Source organism: Balaenoptera ricei, chromosome 14 (genome assembly GCF_028023285.1).
Source record: "Balaenoptera ricei isolate mBalRic1 chromosome 14, mBalRic1.hap2, whole genome shotgun sequence".
Lineage (NCBI taxonomy): Eukaryota > Metazoa > Chordata > Mammalia > Artiodactyla > Balaenopteridae > Balaenoptera > Balaenoptera ricei.
In genome coordinates this window covers 3,424,547-3,442,287 of record NC_082652.1, presented here as the reverse complement: position 1 = coordinate 3,442,287, position 17,741 = coordinate 3,424,547, and the positions used below count along the sequence as shown (strand labels likewise).

The 17,741-nt window shown below is 46.5% G+C and overlaps 1 protein-coding gene across 6 annotated transcripts in view; it reads left to right on the top strand.

The window, feature by feature from the left end:
• The window catches only part of GLT1D1 (glycosyltransferase 1 domain containing 1), a 115,319-nt gene extending 98,851 nt beyond the window's left edge, over positions 1-16,468 (top strand). For 3 of the 6 annotated variants that reach the window (XM_059893672.1, XM_059893677.1, XM_059893673.1), the window contains one exon: positions 5,748-7,742. In XM_059893672.1, the coding sequence (XP_059749655.1) occupies positions 5,748-5,909 (162 nt within the window). In that variant the 3' untranslated portion in view covers positions 5,910-7,742. Of the gene's footprint in view, positions 1-1,747; positions 1,799-1,848; positions 2,006-5,747; positions 7,743-16,400 lie in introns of those variants that run through there. The other 3 variants (XM_059893675.1, XM_059893674.1, XM_059893676.1) reach the window with 3 other exon arrangements.
• Positions 16,469-17,741: the final 1,273 nt, after the last annotated feature.

Sequence of the window (17,741 nt, the reverse complement as noted above, 5' to 3'; positions counted from 1 at the left end):
ACTATACTTCAATTAAAAAAAAAAAAGACTGGGAATTCCCTGATGGTCCAATGGTTAGGACTCCATGCTGTCACTGTCAGGGGCCTGGGTTCGATTCCCTGGTCAGGGAACTAAAATCCCACAAGCTGTGCGGTGAGGTCAAAAAAAAAATAGACTGAAGGTTTATGCTGAATAATTCCAAGGCTATTTGCACGTTCTTACAAGTGGTCCCCACTTTACCCAATGGCGGGAGTCATCGAGAGAACAGATAATGGAATTATTATGTGGCCACGTGTACATATACATCATTGTGAACGATGGCATTTGGATGAAGCTTAACACTAGACCAGCGAATGCTGTTTTGTGTAAGAAAAACAAGACAGATGCGTGCATGTCACTTCTAGATGGATCTTGAAGTGTGATTCTCGCAACTTACAGTTGTCAATAAGATGAATCTTTCTTTTTTTTAATATATCAGTTTATTTATTTATTTATTTTTGGCTGCATCGGGTCTTCGTTGCTGCGCGCAGGCTTTCTCTAGTTGTGGCGAGCAGGGGCTGCTCTTCGTCACGGTGCCTGGGCTTCTCATTGCGGTGGCTTCTCTTGTTCTGGAGCACGGGCTCTAGGCACACGGGCTTCAGTAGTTGTGGCAGGTGGGCTCAGTAGTTGTGGCTTATGGGCTCAGTAGTTGTGGCTTACGCGCTCTAGAGCACAGGCTCAGTAGTTGTGGCGCACGGGCTCAGTGGCTCCGCGGTATGTGGGATCTTCCTGGACCAGGGCTTGAACCCATGTCCCCGGCATTGGCAGGCGGATTCTTAACCACTGCGCCACCAGGGAAGTCCAAGATGAATCTATTCTGTGGCCAAATAACTTGTGTAAAATAGGGTTGGCACAGTTGTCCATCTTAGACTAGTGTTTTTCATAGTCTGACTCTTCAGAATCTCCTGGAGGGGAACTATTAGAAAATACACATGTGTTATGGACTGAATGTTTGTGCCTCCACGCACTCACCCCCAAATTCACATGTTGAAATTCGAACCTCTCCTGTGATGGTATTAGGAAGCGGGGCCTCCGAGAGTCCATTAGGCCATGAAGGTGGAGCCCTCACGAATGGCATTAGAGCCCTAATATAAGGGACCCCACAAAGATCCCTCGTTCCTTCTGCCATGTGGGATTATAGTGAAAAGACGACCATCTCTGAACCAGGAAGCAGGTCCTCACCAGACACCGAATCTTCCAGCGCCTTGATCTTGGACCTCCAACGTCCAGAACTGTCTGCTGTTTATAAACCACCCCCTGTCTGTGGTATTTTGTTATAGCAGCTCACACAGACTAAGACACCATTCCTGGACCTCGCCCCTGACCTACCCAATCAGAATCTTTTTTTTTTTTTTTAAATTTTATTTATTTATTTATTTATTTATGGCTGTGTTGGGTCTTTGTTGCTGGGTGTGGGCTTTCTCTAGTTGCAGTGGGCGGGGGCTACTCTTCGTTGTGGTGCGCAGGCTTCTCACTGTGGTGGCTTCTCTTATTGTGGAGCACAGGCTCTAGGCATGCGGGCTTCAGTAGTTGCGACACTTGGGCTCAGTAGTTGTGGCTCACGGGCTCTAAAGCGCAGGCTCAGTAGTTGTGGCTCGCGGGCTCTAGAGCACTGTGTCAGTAGTTGTGGTGTATGGGCTCAGTAGCTGTGGTGCACAGGCTTAGTTGCTCCGCAGCATGTGGGATCTTCCCGGACCAGGTCTCGAACCCATGTTCCCTGCGTTGGCAGGCGGATTCTTAACCACTGTGCCACGAGGGAAGCCCCCCAGTCAGAATCTTAAAGCGAAGTCTGAGGACCAGAGGCAGAGACTAAACCTTAATTAACTCCAGGGTTCCGAGGAAAACCACGATCCACGATCGAAACGACAGCACATCTGTCAGTCTTCAGAAACCTCCTTGTCAACATCTCCCATCAGTGAGCTGTCGTAGTCGAAGCACCTGGAGAAGCAGCTTCAGGGTTGTCTAATTGAACATGCCTTCGGAGCCTGAAATCCAGAGTTGTTATGCAATTGACTTTCGCTTCTCCTGGAAGAATACGTACGTATCCCTTACAGAAGGTGGTCGGAATGCAATGCTCTTTCAAACCATCCCGTGTTCAGTCTGCCAGCTCCCGTGTTCTCTCTGCATGAGACGTTTGTTTCTTGTTGAGGGGCCCCCCACTGACCCGTGGCTTTCAGCTGACACGGTTATGAGAATGATCCCAACAGAGGTCTAAATATCCATCCTGTAAAACTGACACTGCTTCTCACGCCCTGGATCTGGCTGGTACCTCAGGGCGACAAGGCAGGTCAAAAGGATTTAGTGAGAAAAAAACTTTTAATTGAAATGTAGTTGATTTACAATATTATATTAGTCTCAGGTGTACAGCATAGTGATTCAATATTTTTATACATTATACTCTATTTAAGATTATTGTAAAATATTGGCTGTATTTCCTGTGCTGTATAATATATCCTTGTAACTTATTTATTTTATACGTAATAGTTTGTACCTGTTTGTACTTATACCCCTATCGTGCCCCTCCCTCCTCCCCTCTCCCCGCTGGTAACCGCTGCTTTGGTCTCTGTAGCCGTAAGTCTCTTTCTGTTTTGTTATATTCATTCCTTTGTTGTATTTTTTTGATTCCACCTATAAGTGATAACATACAGTATTTGTCTCTCTCTGCCTGACGTATTTCTCAGTGAGTTTTCTCCACCAGCAGGGACTACTCAGAAAGGAAGAAAACTCTGAAAACAGTCAACTGCTAATTGAATAATTATGAAAACAAACCATGGTGTTTTACATGATTTTTTTTTTTTAACTTTAGAAATCTATAACCTAAGCCAGTGTTTGCACACCTGTGGTCCTGGGCTGGGTCTGGTCTGCACACATGTTTTGTTTAGTTTGCTGTTTACTTAAAATTTTGAATTACTTGTTGGTATTTAGCATGGAGTGCTTTTACATAAATATGCCGAATTTCGACTTCTCTTGAAAAACAGCAAACGTGGGAACAAGTGGAGGCCCCTACTCACTGAGGCAGCCGGGGTTTGGCACTGCGGGCCTTCCCCGCCGGGAGCCGGCGGGCACTTGAGTTTCCAAGTCTGATCTAGAGCAGTGCCTACATCTGTCTTTGAACTCTCTTAAGATGTGGAATCCCAATACTTGGTTTCTATTTTCTTTTGTTTTAGTGTGTGTACCCTTTAATGCCTCATAACTTATTATCATGAGTAATTTTCAAGAATAGATCATTACATCACATAAATGATGAATTCTCCCCTCCCCCCGTCAAGGCTTGGTGATCGGATACGATGGGTGTTCTGGCGCGTTCTGCAGCTGGCAGTTATATAAAACCTTTTGGGCTTTGGCTGGGATGATGATGAATTGGCATTTGTACTTGTTTCCTGGAAGTTTTGCTACAGCTCTCATGGCATGGTCCTTTGGTCCATCGGATGAGTGTCTGGTCGCTGGTACGGGTGGTTGCTGGGCATCTCGGTCCAAGTGGTCATTCATCCTCCAGCAGGCTATCTCAGGCTCCTTTGTGGGGTGGCCTCAGGCTCCAAGAGGGCGAGAGTGGGAGCTGTTAGACCTTTTGGAGCTTTGCTTGGAAGTCAAACTACATCACTTCTGACCTATTCTGTTGGTCAAAGCAAATTGCAGGGCCAGCCCAGATTCAGGAGATGGGGAAACAGACCTCCTTCCCCCTTTATTGGAGGAGTGGGTGAGCCCTATTTCAAAGAGACGTTCATGCAAGGATGGGGGACTGCGGCCACCATCTTGCACACAGCAAATGACAGTCTGTGTCAACGGGCTTTTCTCATTGTCCGCACGCGTGTGTTCAGAGTATTTATTGCCTTAGTTGTCGCGGAGGACCTGTTTTAGCCCAGAAGAAAATAATCCCAGGGCCTCAGGGAGTGACTCTTACGATTCAAGAGTGAGATTTTTCTTTCCTTCTCTTTCTTTTCTTCCAGCCGCCCAGCCAGGGTTTTTTTGTGTTTTTTTGTTTGTTTGTTTTTTAATTTTTCCAGCCAGGGTTTTATGCCAACGGCCAAGATGTTTCCCACTCCTTACCCAACTCTCTCTTGCTTTGTTTAAGTCAGTGTTTTTTGTTCAGTCTTCCATGCAGAGAGGAAAAAAAAAAAAGTGTGCTTTATCACATCCTATTCCTAGAAACTCTCATTCAGGATTCTGTTATAAAACGGTCATATATTCTACAGAAATCATAAGCAGGGGGCTGGGTTTTAGCCAAAGTGTCTGCATCAGATAAATCAAAGATATGACCAGCATCATAAAATAATGTACCAAAGCTGTAAGCCTCTCGAATAATTTTAATAAGAATGTTGTTCTCCTATGAGATGGGAATAAATAAGTTACATTTTTATTATAAAAAGAACACCAATTTACCATAAAGTGTATATATACTACATAAAAATATAATTCCACTCTATCGTAAATATTGCTCTTTATATTGCTAGCTATAAAAATCATACAACGGTTAATTAACAATAATTTTGAGAATACGTGGGCGTTCCTTGTAAACGGCAAAGCACTGTGTATTAATCTTAGGCACTGTTGCCTTATTGGAATTTACACGGGTTGGGGAATCACAATAATAATGATAGCTAAGTCTGGGCTAGGCGCTGCCCTGAGTTCTTTGTATTAACTCATTGAATCCTGTCAACACGCTATAAAAGCAGGTACTGTAATTATTCCTAATTTAAAGATGAAGAAACCGAGGCTCAGAGAGGTTACAAAACGCACCCAGCATCACTCCCGTGAAGGGTAGGGTGTGAATTTAAGTGCAGGCCTCCTGGCTGGTGAGCCCTGCTTTGACTTATGTGCAAATATAATAAATAATGCGTGTTCCCCTCCCCCCCTCTGAATACTTTTTAGCAGTCAAAAGAATTCTAGTTCTTTCCAATTATGAAGGGCTTTGATATTAAAAAGTGGCCATTTTTTCATTGCATCAGCGTCTGCAAGCATCAATAAACATAGAGCAAAGCACACTTCCTCCCTCTGAAGCGACAGAAGGAAAGTGTAGAAAATCGAGGCCGGTTAAATCCCCTGTCCCCTCCTTCACCCGTGGAGTCTGGGGCAGGGCAGGGCTTACCCATCCAATGCCCACCACCCCTTTGGAGATGATCACTGTGGGGCTCAGAGAGGTTAACTAGCTTGCCCAAAGCCACACAGCTAAGTTATGTGTCGAAGAAGGATTTGAACCCAGATCCGAACCAGTGGAAGCCTGGTCCTTTCCACTGCACCAGGTGATGTATCACGATTTGAAGACACACTCCGTGCCTGGGAGAGATGAAAGGATCAACACAATGGAGAACAAACGTGGCAGGGGTAGTGTTGTCTAGAATACAGGAGCTCAGATTCTGGAGTAAGACCTGACTTCCTATCTCAGCTGATACAAAGGAGGGAAGAAACTGTGGATCTGAGATTTACTGTCAGGACTCAGTGACTGTGAGAAGCAGCAGCTTTGAGCAAATGTAGGGAAGAAAGATGGGGAAGCAGAATCGATGACGACAGTGTTTTTCCACGCTGTTCACCCTCGCACGTGTGTGTGTGTAATTTCTTAGTCCCAATGTTTGCGCTAACTCGCATCCTTCCGAAAGGCCCTTTTCTCCAGAATACGGTAGGTGGGCAAAGGAGGGACCAGGAGCAAAGGCAGACACGGGCTTTTGGATGCGTTTGCAACCCCCCTTCACCAGTTACTTATCTCTCTTTCTCCTCCACCTCCTTCTTTGCAGGAGTTTGTTCGGCTGGCAAAGAGACTGGGGGGCGATCCGGCGTTAGAAAAACAAATCGTGGCCAACGGAAGGGAGTATGTGAGAATGTATCATTCGTGGCAGGTGGAGAGAAACACCTATGGGCACCTGGTCAGGATGCTGGAGGGAAGCAGTGAGGACTAAGGGCGTGCCTGGTGCCGTGAGATGCTCAGCCCTGGGCAGACGCCCAGGGGCAGGGCTCTGGGCAGAAGGGCCATCCAATCCAAATCAAGCTGGGTTCACTGGAACCGTAGATTTATTTGTCCTAAGACGATTCATCCAGAACCTCTCTGTGCTTCCAGGTAACAGCCCAGATGTGTTTCCTGATCAGTCCTCATGGAGATGCAGTACTAATTGGGGCAGGGTAACTGTTTTTAAGGGGCATCAGGGAGGGAGTTTGATTAGCTGCTTTAGGACTTCTAGGGACAGTAGGGGATTATTTGTAAGCCATCACAGGGAAGGGTAGGCCCCTCTCCCCTGTCTTCTGATGACCTGTGACCCATCACTGTCTGTTCAAAGAGCAAAAGCAAAAATCAGACGTGTTGGCTGAGAGGGGTACTGGCAGTGATTATAACGTGGTACAGACCCCGAAGCCAGTCTGGGGCCCCGACGGATGTGCGGCTGGGCCCCCAGGCTCTGCAGGTTTCCTTCTCTAAACGCTGGAAACAGTGCCGTGCATGAGTTAACCTAATCAGTCATGTAACTGAAAGAGCGGGGAGTGCTCTAAATAAGCAGGCAGACCCCCGCTCCCCCCATAGGCTCCCCCCACCTCCTGGTTGAATTTGGGTTGAAAACCAGTTGGAACAAAGCCCATATCGCCCATGGCCTGGAAAATACTGGAGCCTGGCTCCTTGGGTTCAGCATCAGGGACCCAGCATCAGGGATACAGCATCAGGGACCCAGCATCAGGGACCCAAGGATGAGTGTCGATCTGGTCACCAGCCTCCAGCCCATCGCAGGACCGGCACTCGGGTCCCCTTGACCTTATCCAACACAGGGCGAGCTTAACCAAGTGTCGTCATCACTGGAAGGACATCCTGGCTGCGCCGGTGCTGCATGCCCCAGACCCTGTGCTTGTCTTCCTTGGTGGCGGTATTTGCCTCTGTTGGATCCTGAAATCCCTGCTCTCTCACGGACGTTCCATGACAACAACTGGGGGTGAAATGCTCCGTTTCTCGTGGGAGGTGAGGAAACGACCGGGTCCAGAAGAAGGAGACGAGACCGGCTCCAAGCCCGGCAGAAGAAGCGTTTCCTTAGTGTTTGTTCCAATGCCTGCAGGCCCTGGAGTGGGGAGGAGGGAGCAGCGTCATCTTTGCCTCAGACTTCACGACATCTTGGACTCTTTTCTTTCCAACCGTCCTATTTTTGTAAACGACCAAACCTACATCTTGTTTTTAAAAGAGTAAACCTCAGACCGAACATCTTAAACTCTAACGACTTGGGGATAAGAACAGCACGTTTATGAACTCTGTACCGTGTCACTTCCTGTGTCGTTCCGCGCCTCAGTCTCAGAACAGGATCCCTCCCCACAGGCAGTTACCTGCAACCCGAAGATACTCCTCGCAGCCAGGATTTGCTGTCCTGCTAACAAGACCCCTCACAACCCCCCCTTTCTTGGCATCTGAGGGTCACTAGGGTCGGGGCCCCCCCGTGGCCATAGCGAAGAGAGGGAGGGAGAAGCGGAGCCCAAACCCCAGGCGGACAGCTCCACCCGAGTCTGGGGCCAGCGGTGCCAGCCGAGGAAAAGGCCGCGTGTTGTCCCGGGTACCAACCAGCAATGCTGCCGTTGATAAGATGCTGGTCGTCGGGAAGCTCCGCTCTCGTCCTGGCTGCGTGACACGGTAGGTGCCTCGCTCCAGTGACCCTCAGCATCGTTCATTCGTGTCTTTATGGAAACACTCACACGTGCTGCGTGCCCTTTGGGGAAGGGCGTGTTGTTTTTAAATGAATAAAGTGTCACCATCCGCTCTACAGAAAGAGCCCCTGTGTGCTTCTTTCGTGAGCCTTGTTCTGCAAGAAACAGACCCTCCACACCCTGCAGTCCCCGCACGTTAAAAGAAGGATACGCTGGAGCATCTCATTAAGAGGGCTTTAAAATGCAATTGCGATTTTAATACCAAAGTATAGACGTAAAAAAAAAAAAAAATGCTTTTCTATAAATGTTCTAGACGCTCTCAGTTTCATACTCAGTTAACTTTATGTTTAAACATTTTGTGTATAGTTTCCAATTTGCTGATGTACAGGTGTGGAGGACTCAATCCATTTCCAGATAGAACTAAGATACTATAACCTTCACACGCGGAGGGAAGACGCATTTAATATAGCATGGTGTTACCTAGCAAAGAGTCACTGTTCACCCCTGGCGTACAGCTTCTGCCGGAAGAACCCTCCTCACCCTTCTCCCACACTGTCACAGCGAAGTTAAATACAAAAGCATCGTTTTGATCTGAAAGGTTTATCGGGTATCTTCAGGTTTCCAAAAGCAGGCTCTCCGTGCACATGGGAACAGGCGGTCCAGCCTGAGGCCCAGTGCAGCCAGCAGACCTAGAATGTGCTGCTAGCTGGTCTCACCAGTCAGTTACGGATGGGATGTGGAAATCGTTTGCACTCTCAGCCGGCATTGTGGCTTCAAGGGTTCATTGCATTTCTGTGTCATCCTCGGTAACAATAGCACAGCTGCGTAAACTCTTCCCTTGAAGCTGCCTGGTACTTGACCTTGCAGTTCGTTTACTGCAGCCCTCATGAGATGCTGAAAGCTAGCTCTTGTCTTCTTCCTCCTTCCCTCCCTTTTTCGCTTGGCTCTCCCCATGCCCCAGCCTCCCTTCCCCTTTCTGACCCAGTCTCCTCTTGGAGAGTCAGGGGACTGATGTGGAATGACACACAGGAAGTCCTCCCCACCCAGAGCCAACCCTCACCAGGGAGGCCACTTAGTAAAGCAGCAGTTCCCAGCCTCGGCTTTTAAAACTCCCAATGCTCGGGCTGCATCTCAGACCAATTACATCAGAGTCTTGGGGTCGGAGGTATCCAGACCTAAAGCTTCCCTGATCCGACGTACAGCCGCCATACACCGCTACTGGCTGGAAACCCCCCTCTTGAATACGGACCAGAATTTCATAGAAAACAAGGACCATCAAAGAAAACGTTGGATTGTGACTCTGTATTCAGAAATGAATCCCAGCACTAAGAAAATAGGTTACGTTGGTCTCATGTTTACTAAGATTCATTTCTGCAGGTAGAATTGAAACTCAAAGCGCAGGGCCAAGAAATAATTTGCACCAACAAGTAAACAAAACCATCCACGGGGATTTCATCAGTATTCCCCAGAGCTTCTCTTCTTCCTTTGATGGTGAAGTTTTCTTTTGCAGCGTCTGCCCTGTCATCACCCTTACAGTCACTCGTTACCTGGTTCCGTCCTGCCAGAGCCTCATTTGCCTGGGTTTCAAGTTATTCTCCAAAATTCTTTTCATCAATTTCAGGAAAATCCTGCATTTTCTGCAATGTTTGCGATTTTACTTTTTAGTTGATTTACATTGTGTTGGCATTTAAACACTTTGAACATGGGACAGTCATTAAGAGGGGCCAACGCAACATTGGATGGGAGGGTATTAATTAGGATTAACACTTGGGTACGACTGACAGAAAATCCAAAAGAACGGTGGCTGAAGCAGAAGATGAACACATCTTCTTCTTCTGTCAAGTAAAGAGATTAACAAAGCACAGATGGTGTTTCCCGGGGTCAGGGACTCAGACCCCTCCATCCTCAGTATGTGGCCATCTCTACCTCATGGTGTAAGGTGGCTGCCCAAGCTCCACTACCATGCCTGAGTTCCAGGCTGAAGGAGGTTGGAAGGCGGGAGCAAATATTTATTTCCCCCCTTTCAGGACCATTCCTGTTTCTGAGTACATACCATGCCCACACCCACTTGCAAGGGAAGCTTAGGATTGCAGGCTTTTCTCTCAGCAGCCATGTGCCTAGTTAAAAAACAAGGGTCTGTTAACAAAAGAGAAGGGGATGAAAGACCAAAGCAGACCATCCTAGAACTATGGGACAGTTTCAAAAAGTATAGTGTGCCTAATGAGAATACCAGAAGGAAAAGAAAGAAGGAAGCAGAAGAAATATTTGAAACAATAATGACTGAGAGTTCTCAAGATCAATGTCAGACACCAAACCACAGATTCAGGAAACTCAGAGATCACCAAGCAGGGTAAATGCCAGAAAAATATACACGTAGGGTTATCATATTCAAACTACAGAAGGTCAAAGATAAAGAAAATTCCTGAAAGAAGTCAGAGGGAACAAAACCCACTTCGCTTAAAGAGGAAAAAATATAAGGATTATATCTGACTTCTGTTATGGAATCATGCAAACAAGATGAGATGGGAGTGAAATATTTAAAGTATAAGAAAAAGAGAGAGAGAGAGAGGGGGGAGAATGTCTATTTGGAACACCTTGCAGTGCAGTAGCCACTGTGGAAAACTGGTTTTAGATTCTGTAGTCGTTACAGCCATTCTACGTTTTACTAATCACTGAAGACCTTTTAATGCCAAGAAAAGTGTCTTCCACCAGGTTTTCATTAAGCCTTGAAGGCCATCCCAACACAGCCCACCTCTTTCTCCCCAAGATCCCATTTGTATACAAGCCCTCAGCCAGGGCCGTGTATCCATTATTACCTCAGCCCCTGCAGCTCCTCAATTAAAAATTCAAGAGTCAAAGAGTACAGGGGCTCCCATCTAAATCTCCTACAGTGTTTCTCTGTGTTAGGTGAAACACAGCCCTGGAAGACACAGTAAAATGAAGTGTACTGAGTCCATCTACGTAATCCTGGTCTTTCCACCGGGTGTTCTCCTGGTTACCCTGAGTGAGTAAGCACAGCGCTGCTCATGTCGGAAGGTCTTGGGAAGTATTGTAGAAATCGTTTCTGAAATGATCCATGAGCCAGCGTTTGACTGAAACAAAGCAAGAATTTGCATTGAAAAACAAGATGCTGGGACTTCCCTGGCGGTCCGGTGGTTAGGACTCTGCACTTTCACTGCTGTGGCCCGGGTTCCATCCCTGTCTGGGAACGAAGATCCTGCATGCCGCGTGGTGCAGCCAAAAAATAAATAAATAAATAAATTTTAATTTATAAAAATAAATAAATTTATATATATTAAAAAAAAACCACACAGGATGTCATGAAGTTCCAACATGCATAGTGTTTCAGTTCAGTGTTTAGCAACAAAAATCTTGCATGGTCAAAATTATCTGCAAAGACTCCCCCCAAGTCTGGCATATTCGGTTGTGTATTTACAGCCCCGCCCATTAAGTCACGTGCACAGGCAAGTGTTAGAACCAGGGAGGGAGGCTGAAGAACGTCACCCTCTGAATGTCTGGTTATCAGATGGTTCTCATTTTATATATAGAACTGAATCCTTAGAGGCACTCCCTGTTTCCCAGTGGGGTTGGTTCCATTCCCTTTTCATGTTGTCTGTCTAACCATTCATCCATTCATTCAGCCAGTATTTCTTTTTTTTCCCCATTGAGGTATAGTTGATGTACAATATTATATAAGTTATAGGTGTACAATAGAGTGATACACAATTTTTAAAGGTTATCCTCCATTTATAGTTATTATAAAATATTGGCTATATTTCCTGTGCTGCACAATATATCCTCGTAGCTTATCTCATACCTAGTAGTTTGGACCTCTTCATCCCCTACCCCTATATTGCCCCTCCCCCCTTCCCTCTCCCCACTGGTACCCACTAGTTTGTTCTCTTTATCTGTGAGTCTGCTTCTTTTTGTTACATGCCCTAGGTTGTTGTATTTTTTAGATTCCACATATAAGTGATATCGTACAGTATTTGTCTTTGTCTGACTTATTTCACTTAGCATAATGCCCTCCAAGTCCATCCACGTTGATGCAAATGACAAAATTTCATTCTTTCTTATGGCTGAGTAGTATTCCGTCGTACACATGTACCACATCTTCTTTCTCCATTCATCTGTGGACGGTCACTCAGGTTGCTTCCACAGCTTTCACCAGTATTTCTTGCAGTAGTTGAGGCAGGCACTGCTCCCTGGTGCAGATACAGCAGTGAACACTCTCTGACCTCATGGGGGGTCTCTTCCTAGTGGGCTTAACTGTTCCCACTTACACGGATGGATTCCTGCTACAAACAGTCAGTAGGCGTGGAGCCAACCCTCAGGAAGGGGTCAGGATCAAAAGTCAGTGAGAACATGACCCACAGGGCAGTTACACCCCAAAAGTTGGAACGAAAACCGCATCCAAGGCGCTACAGCTAATTTCTAAGAGAATCTTATTAGACTCTAAAGGAACTTCTGGTAAAAATGAATACGAAAAAAGGTGTGTGTGTGTGTGTGTGTGGCGGGGGAATTTTAAAAAATAACTTCATCTTTATCTGTGGCCACAATCTATTTTAAAGAGATTATTTTACAGTATACTTCTTTCTTCAAACTCATTAACAGTCCTTGAAAATCCAGGCTGAGAGAAATATCTTCCCCCCAAATGACACAATTCTGCTAAATTACAAAAGAAAGAAAAACTAACATCATGATACCTTTCTCAGGAGAAGCCCTTGAACTCATTCTACGACCTTCAGAAAGCCTCAGCTATAAGGAGAGTCATGCTTCATTTAAAGTGGATTTTCTTCTTTAGCATCTAATATAAAAATATGCTAAGTATTTCTCCCAAATCAGAAAGGTTAATAACCAGACATTTGCAAGAAGCCAGAGAGTGAGGAGCAAAGTAATAGTAGAAGACTAGCTTTCTGACTTGGTATTTGGTGCAAATTCCTCCATTTTAGAAATAGTTGGGAAAACAGCTCACAGAGTCTAAAGATCTGCTAGATTTCCGCTTGCTAAGAAGGGTTTCCTCTCTGTGTTACCGAGTCTAACCTCATACAGCTCGCTGTACAATGGGTCAATAAAGCAAGAGAGGAGGTGTAGGACAAGGAAAATCAGCTTTATTCGAAAAGCCAGCAGACGGAGAAGACGGTGGACTGGTGTCCCAAAGAACCATCTTCCCTGAGTTAGAATTCAGCCTTCTTTTACACTAAAAGGGGAGGGGTGTGGCTGGTCGTTGCTAACTTCTTGGTGCTGGAATCCTTTGTTCTTGCATCTGTCCTCCTAGGTCAGGTCACCGTGTTCCTATAAACCTCCAACAAGACAAATGTTATTCTTGTTGTGCAACTTTTTATCTCTATATGGGTGGAAAAGTGTTACACCTTTAAAGGTCAGAGCCTTGAGAAAGAGCTCTCCTGTATATTTCAGGCTCTAGGCAACATTCTTTTACAGAAAGTGCAGAGCCAGCACGACTCAGCACAGGCAACAGGACACAGGGGTTAAAGCTAAAGGGATAGATCCAACATGAAGTCAGGTTTGCTCTTCTCTGTTACATCCTGTACTTTTCTATCCCGTCTCTCCCAATGTCTAAATGCATTTAGAGGCTCAGTGGGCCTATAAACGATGAAAATACACAAAGTGCTTGAAAAAGCAGCAGCGTTTATGACTTAAAATGGTGTCATTACTCCAATTCTATCAGTAATCACAAACATTAATTGGACACTCTCTGTGTCCTGGGCACAGTGCACCACGCTGATGACCTTGAACTTCAGCCGAGCCCTGTGTTCCTGGAAAACAGCAAAAGTTAAGAAATGCTCCCACATGCTTATGTTCAGGGAAATGGTTTACTGCAAAGGACTTCCCTGCCCCACATGACTTAGATGAACTCAGGGATGCGCCTGTGTGTACCTCTCCTTCCCCAGGTTCTGGTCCAGCCTCAGCCTGAGCCAGCAGACAGCCCATCCATCAAAGCCACCAACCGCAATAGGCTGGCCTCAGGACACAGCCTTCTCCCACTCATCCCAGTTCCCCACACCCGGCTCTCTCTAGCCTTGTGTACTCTCCCTAGAAAATAAAAACCCACTTTGCCTAAACCTACGAGATGCTTGCAAATGTTATGGTCAGAGGGTCCTCTCTATTGCGAGAAATCCTCAAGAATCCTTTCCAATAAAATTCCTCTTTACTAAGTCAGGATTTGCTTCTTATTTGACAGTGCCTTATCTGCAGTATCTCAATCCTCACACCAGCCCCGTGACTTAACAGGTGAGGAAACCGAGGCTATGAAACTGGTCCTGAGTCACGGGGCTGGAAAGGGATGGAACCAGGAAGCATACTCAGCTGGGCTGCTTAGAGCATTTTCTCCTCTCTCTCTCTCTCTCTCTCCCTCATTCTCCTCTGCCCCCCATTCTCTTTCTCTCTTTCTCATTCTCCCCCCTCTTCTCTCTCTCATTCTCTCTCTCTCTCCCTCTCTCTCTCTTTCTCTCTCTCCCCCCCCCCCCTTTCTCTCCTTGTCTCTCTCTCCAACACTACATGTTGGAGATATGGACTATCTCCATATTCCATGCAGTTAGTTGTCAGGTAGACTCTAAGGAATCTAGTTTGCACACGAGTTAGACAAGTGTTCAACCCAAGTCAAAGGGAACTGAAAAGGAGCAGAATATGCGACCCCTAAATGTGCCACTTTGGCATACGGATTATTTTGAGCTAAAGTCAGTACCAAGATGGGCCTGCACAAACAAACGTTACTAAATAACACTCATCTTCCATTCGTTTCCCCATCTATTTACCTTCCCACAGTTTATTGCCCCTAGAATCTCAAAACCCTTTTCCTTTGTCTTGTCACTTCTCCACAAAGATCTTGCCCTTTGTTGAAAGGGTATATAAGTCTCCAGGTCTGACCACCTCTGTAGGGTTTTCATTTCATTTCTGTGAGCCTCCATATGCATATGAAATAAACCTTTTCCTCCTGTTCATCTGTCTTTTGTCATTCAGATTTGCAGGACCCCAGCCACTGAACCAAAGGGGGAAGAGGAAAAAGGGTGTTTTTCCTCACTTAAGTTTTAATATCAGCGCGTTTATTTTGAATGAATTACATAGAAGAATCGTTCTTTGTTGATAAGTAGCACAGAGATGGAATCTTGATCAATAGGTCTTAAAACAAATAAGATGTTGTTGTTTTTAGAGTGTTTTTTCTAGTAGCCTGGAAACAGCTGTTCGCTGGATAACCTCATAAGCTATGATACTGCCTTTATGCAAACTTTTTTTCTATTTTTTGGAGGCAGAATAGTATACCAATATATTAACTAAGTATATATTTTTTGCACGCGCACACACAGATGTGCGTTAATTCTTTATGAAAATTAGACCATTTGAGCTTATTGCATTTGGGTGTGGAGATGGGCATTGCCTGACCAAAATCAGATGCGAAAGAGTCGAATTCTTGGTGTTGAGTTGCTAAGAAGCCTTTTCAATTTCAGGAGAGAAAACAACCGCCTTGAAAACCAAGGCTTTTGAATTGCAAAGCAGGGGGTTTTGAGAGAGAGAAACGTTCTGCGGGTCAAAAGACAAGGTCTGGACAGTGTATCAGAAGCAAAGTCCCGAAGGACCTGAGGCGTAGTGTCTGTGCTTTCATTATCAGATTGGAAAGAAAACAGCGGGGGACTCAAGTCACCTGGGCCCGGGAAGTGGGCCCAGGCTAGGGCTTTGGGGGTTGCGGGGGAAGTGTTGGGAGGAAAGCCTGGAGCCTGGGTACCGGTGGAACAGGATGCGTGTGCCCTCCTTCCCCTCCTCCGCCCTGCCTGGGGATGAACTAAATGCAGGGACCTGGCAATCAGGGCACAGAAGACCCCTCCCCTCACGGAGCTGTGGCCGGGTGGTGGGCCCCAGAGCTGCATCCTGCCCCCAGTGGTCTCGGAGCTGGAGGGGAAGCCCCCTGTTCTAAAATACAGCGTACTGATGGAAAATATGAGGTGTAGCAAAGCAACAAATCAGCTGCCATTTCACAGACAGTCTTTTTACTCACAGCTCCCAAGAGGAGGGGCACACCGTATGTTGAGGGCCACACAGGGAAGCACCAGGGTCCATCAGGAGGCAGAGGGAGACTTTATTGTGGTTTCCACAGGCAGGAACGTGCTAAGCAGGGTGAGTGGCACTGGGGTGGGCTAGTGTGGACACTTTCAGGAGCTCTGGGGCATGGGGACTGCCTCTGGCTCTCAGGGACTTGGCCCTTGGGGATTAGGATGGGGATAGTGGCCCTGAGTGTGAGAACCCCACAGGAGAGGTGATTTGGATGTGGCTCTGGATTGGTTGGTTTGCATTTGAAATCATGCTTCTGGCCGAGGACTCCTCCCAAGGAGTGGGGAGCACGAGGGGGGGCAGGAGGTCGAGGCAAGGTGACTCAGGCCCATCCCTGGGGTGTCCAGAACAAGGCATGTCCTGCACGTGCGTGCAGGGCAGATGTGAAAGCATCACGTCTACAGAAGCAAGTGTAACAGGGAAGAGCTAAATCGGACTCCACGCTGGATCTGTCTCTTTCATTGTATCTTTTCGTTGTAACCTTCCGTTGCTTTTACTATTATAATCGTACATAATGGCCTGCCTCGGGGAACCCTGCCCCTCTGATGTTCAGCTCACGGGGAGACACCCTGACCTGCCCACCTGCGGATGGCTGCAGAAAAGAAAAAGCTAACACATCCCCTCCCAGAGGCTGGCCATTCCAGGAGATGTTTTGCAAGACTGGTGGCCCTTTTACTTTGTACTTCCTCACCGCCTCTCCCTCTCTGATTCTGTAGAAGAAACCGGCATCCAGACCCCGATGAGATGGTTTTTCGGAGACACTGGTCTGCCGGCTTTCCGAATAAAGTCGTGTTCCCTGCCTCAGCACCTCGTCTCCGATTCATCAGCCTGTCGTGCGGTGCGCAGAGCGAGCTTGGACTCGGTAACACTAGAAATATGGTTAAAATACCATATTTCAGTGTCAGGGCCCTGGGGGAGAAAGGAAGGGGAAAGGGGAACCCTGAAATAGTTGTGTTTAAACCTGATATGCAAGATAATAGTAATATTAATAATACCAAATGCTACGGAGAGCTCACCATGGGTCAGCCATGATTCTGAGTGCTTTCTGTGGATTTAATCTTCACAATAAGCCTAAGAAGCAAGTATATTTATGATTCACATTATACAAATGAGGAAAGAGAGGCATAAAGAGGCAGAGGATATCTTACGGCACCCAGTTTGTGGTGATTTGTTATAGCAGCCATAGGAAACTAATACATCCATAAAACTCAACCTTAACTTGCCTGTGAACAGTACCCGTAATACTGCTCTAGATGCTGAGGATGAAAGAGAAAACAAACTTTTCTGTAAAGCTTCCCTACTCCATCCTCCTTTATCAGGTACACTTCTTATGTCTTCCTCTGTATTATCTCTGGTCCTTGTACTTAAGGACCATCGATCATTCCCTGAGAAGAAGACCAATTTTTCATTCACGTCTCTTTCCCTAGGACATTGCACAGTGTGTGGCTGAAAGCATGTGCTCAGAAACTACTTGGTGAATTAAATAAAATTGCAGATTTTTTTTTTTTTCTCTTTTTGGCCGTGGCACGCCGCACGCGGGATCTTAGTTCCCCCATCAGGGATTGAACCCGCGCCGCCTACAGTGGAAGCGTGGAGCCTTAACCACTGGACCGCCAGGGAAGTCCCTGAATTAAATTAAATTGAATTATAAAGTTTTAATGAAGCCTTTTCAAAAGAAAAAACAAAAAGAGAGGCAGAGGAAATGCTGACATGACAACTTTACCCGGAAGTGAGTGGTCGGGTCTTTCTTGTCCAGCGGAATGAGAGCCTGATGGCGTCTAAGTTAAGTTGCTACAGCAGATGCTGGGATATGTCCTTCATCCTCTCCAGCAGGAGGGAGGACTTCTTGCTCTCAGCCCTGTCTGGTGATGGCCCAAGTTAGAGAGCTTCCTTCCTGGAGGGCCCCCTGAGTCCAGGGATCAGCTGATGTGGGTTGTGGAGGCCCAACCTCCTCGTCCTACCTTGGACAGCTCCGTGGGGATGAGTCCTTCTTTGGGTGAGCATTGCAGCTCTGTGTTTCCAGACGCTTCTTTTCCTTTTCTTCCACGACAGTCTCC